At 41.3% G+C, this 3169-nt stretch overlaps 1 protein-coding gene across 1 annotated transcript in view; it reads left to right on the top strand.

Annotated features, from left to right (window-relative positions):
- arhgap35a (Rho GTPase activating protein 35a) overlaps positions 1–3169 on the top strand; it is a 21316-nt gene that overhangs the window by 6929 nt on the left and 11218 nt on the right. The window contains 1 exon segment of the mRNA XM_035679945.1: positions 2023–2164. Coding sequence (XP_035535838.1) covers positions 2023–2164 — 142 coding nt within the window.

Here is a 3169-nt window from a genome sequence, read left to right as displayed (position 1 = left end):
GGGGGGGGGGGGGGGGGGGAAGCATAGAGACAGTCTGCTAAACTGTGATAGGGCACAGATATACAACACAGTCAATGTGATAGGACACAAATAAATTATGAGCTGCTACTCGGAGCTACAAAACCAAGCTGGCAGTGAGTTATGACAGCACAGCTCTGTGCTCACAGAGGCCGTTGTCTTGTAGCGTCACGTCTATTATCACTACCCTTTAAATTCAATTAAAGCCTCGTGGGGGTGTTTCGTGCACACGTGAGCACACTTCACATCTATATTCGACACAGCCACAAGTATAACAATCTCTGTGTGTTGAGTGTCACAGAGGGATCCGACAGGGCAGCGTGGGAGGTAGCTGGGTGTGAAGTGAAGGAATTCCAGTTAGGAATCGGCTTGTGTGGAGCTTATAACAGAGAGATAACTCTGCCTGCAACAGTTACTGACTTGTTGGAAAAAAGTCTGAAATAGTTTAACCTAGATGTGTTTCAGTACAGACTCATCATCAGCATCTCGGGGGGGCGGCCTTGCTGAATGAATTGCACACTCTTCCAGTAAGCCAGTCAGGGTTGCCAAGTTATCTTTGACATTTTATTTTCCTGACACTTGAGCACACAGCTGACGGATGAAGTAGCGACAGTGCCCTTTTTCTGCAGTTTATTATAAAAAGCACCCTAGATAGAAGAGCCTGAATGATACTGGATCTTTGAGGACAAAACCAATATCAATACTTGATAACAATATGACAAGTATGTCTTTTTTCTTCTTTTTCTTTTACATAAACATTTTGTGAAAAAGAAGTTCTTTTGAAATTTAACTATAAAGAAAAGCCACATTAAAAGAAACCATAAAAAGAAGAGAAAAAAAAATCTGAATTAAATATACATAGGATGCTGCAGTTTACTTTTCCATCTCTTTTAGGTTTCTCCCAGCACACTCACCAATAATTATTCATCCACCACATATCGGCAAATAATATCGGCCTGGCTCTTTTAGGTGGAAGCCTAATCAAAGATGTTAACTTGGCACCACTGAACCAAAGATAAAACAGATTAACAACAGAATAAATAAACCAAATGTGCAAACAACAGGCAGCGCTGAAAAAGTCCAGGTGAGCCTTTGTTGATGTGCTCAGTCTTAATTAGTGTTTCAGCCTATCGCTGTGGGTGAGTGTGTATATATGTGGTATCAAAAATGTTTGGTGGAGTGCAGCGAGGCCAGTATCTGGAGCAGAGGGCGCGCCGGGCTCCTTCTCTCTAATGAGCACTCCTCTGCTCCTTCCCTGTGTCTGTCTGTCAGGCCTGCACTGCTCCTACAGTCTGTATTTGCCCAACCAACCATGCACCCCTGCCTCACCATCCTGCCTGCCAGGGCAGAGCCTCAGGGGGCTGACAGACTTACTAGAGATCCAGGCCTCAGGGGCCTTCAAAACATTCCCACTCAACACCATTAAAGTGCAGTACAATTACTGCTGATGCCTCAGCCATATGGAGGCAGGCAGAGAATGTTGCAGGAGTGTATTAGAAGGCTCTTAACAGGAGAATAACAGGAGTTAGAAAGTAATTAAATAACAATGAATAAGAGAGTTTGATTATTTGAGGGCTGCAGTGCAGTAGAGAGAGAAAGAGAAATGCAGAATGCCAAAGGAACGAGGGCAAGGATGAAGAAACCAGCGTGATGAAGGAACTGATGTATATCTCACTTTGTACAGAACAAGGTTCAAGACAGGAATGTGTGATTACTTATCAGTGTAAGGTATGAAGGAATGTGCGGGATGGGTGTGCATGTTTGTCTTTTTGCTGAAGTAGATACTAACATAAAAACACTTTAAAATAAGGTCATGGTATTTTACATATATATCAAGTAATTTCAAGAACAGTGCCTGTAGGCTCAGGGTCACTTTGGAAATGTTATTCTATGTCAGCAGTGTCAATGTCAATCATGCTCTAATAATACAGATTTTTTTCAATATAAAAAACATGTGCTCCCACCAATCTGATGTTTCTTCACAATTTCTTTTTTTTCTTCCAGAAACCACGACCCAAACCCAGGCATTCAATTTCCAAACCCATCGAAAGCAACTACTTTGGTATGCCACTGGCAACTGTGGTCACTCCTGAGAGGCCAATCCCAGTCTTCATTGAGAAGTGCATCCGTTTCATTGAAACAACTGGTAAGAATCTGTTTAATTTATATAATAAGAAGTACAAATGCTTAATGCCGTCCTAAAGGGAGCAGTACGAGCTGTTGTTTTCAGTGATTTAAGTATTAACTTTTCTAAAATGATTTCAAAGGATCCATTCTGCCTGTGCTATGCTATACGTCCCTCCTTTGATCTCTCTGCATTTTTTCCTTATCTTAATCCTCCTTCCTAGTGGGATTGTTACGTACTGTGGGCTTTACCACTAAGAGTGTGATTCTGACGTTCTTCTCAAATCACAGTCTTTGTGTCTGTGCAGGCGTGCAACTGCTGCTTTCTTCTGTGTCTCCCTTATTCTTTGTTTGATAAAGGGTAGTGTTTATCTAAGCTGTAGGCTTTATAAGTGGACTGGGCACCTACAGGGACATGAACCAAGTTGATTTTTTAACTTACGTTTTGATAACCTGGATAGTCTCATAAAAATAAAACAAAATGAAGTGTGATAACATATGTGGGTGAAGCAGGATTTCTGATTTGTATATGCATATTACATAAATATTGTTACCAAGGGTTCATTTGGAAATAAGGCAGATTATCCTGGCTTCTGCTTGCAGTGGTTACAGTCACAACTTTACAATGAGTCGTCAGAGCCTCATTCAGATCAATGTGATAATGAGAAAAGGGAAGGCTCCATGTATTTCAGCTGAAATACTCTCACCTGCTTAGGTTAACCTTGAGGATTTTTGGATACTGAAGTCCTAAGTCTGCCACCAAACATCTCAAAATGTCCTGACACTTGGGTTTGAATGTTTTTCTTGTAGCAAACTTTAAAAAGCAACAAGGAACTTCCAGTTTTTGTTGATTCTGGCAGCCCCTGTGGTCAAAAGCGGTAGTATTTCCACCGCCTCATTTCATTGATTTCAAGGAGAATCCAACCAGATCCGACCCAGTGGCAGAATTAAGAATAACTATACAGAACAACCAATTCTTTCACTGATGTTCTCCTGTACTTACAAAGGTCATATAGAGGCATCAGTA

This window comes from Morone saxatilis, unplaced genomic scaffold, assembly GCF_004916995.1.
Source record: "Morone saxatilis isolate NCDOM2014 unplaced genomic scaffold, NCSU_SB_2.0 Contig8, whole genome shotgun sequence".
NCBI lineage: Eukaryota > Metazoa > Chordata > Actinopteri > Moronidae > Morone > Morone saxatilis.
The sequence above is the reverse complement of the archived record's forward strand: the minus strand, read 5'-3'. Positions and strand labels throughout refer to the sequence as shown.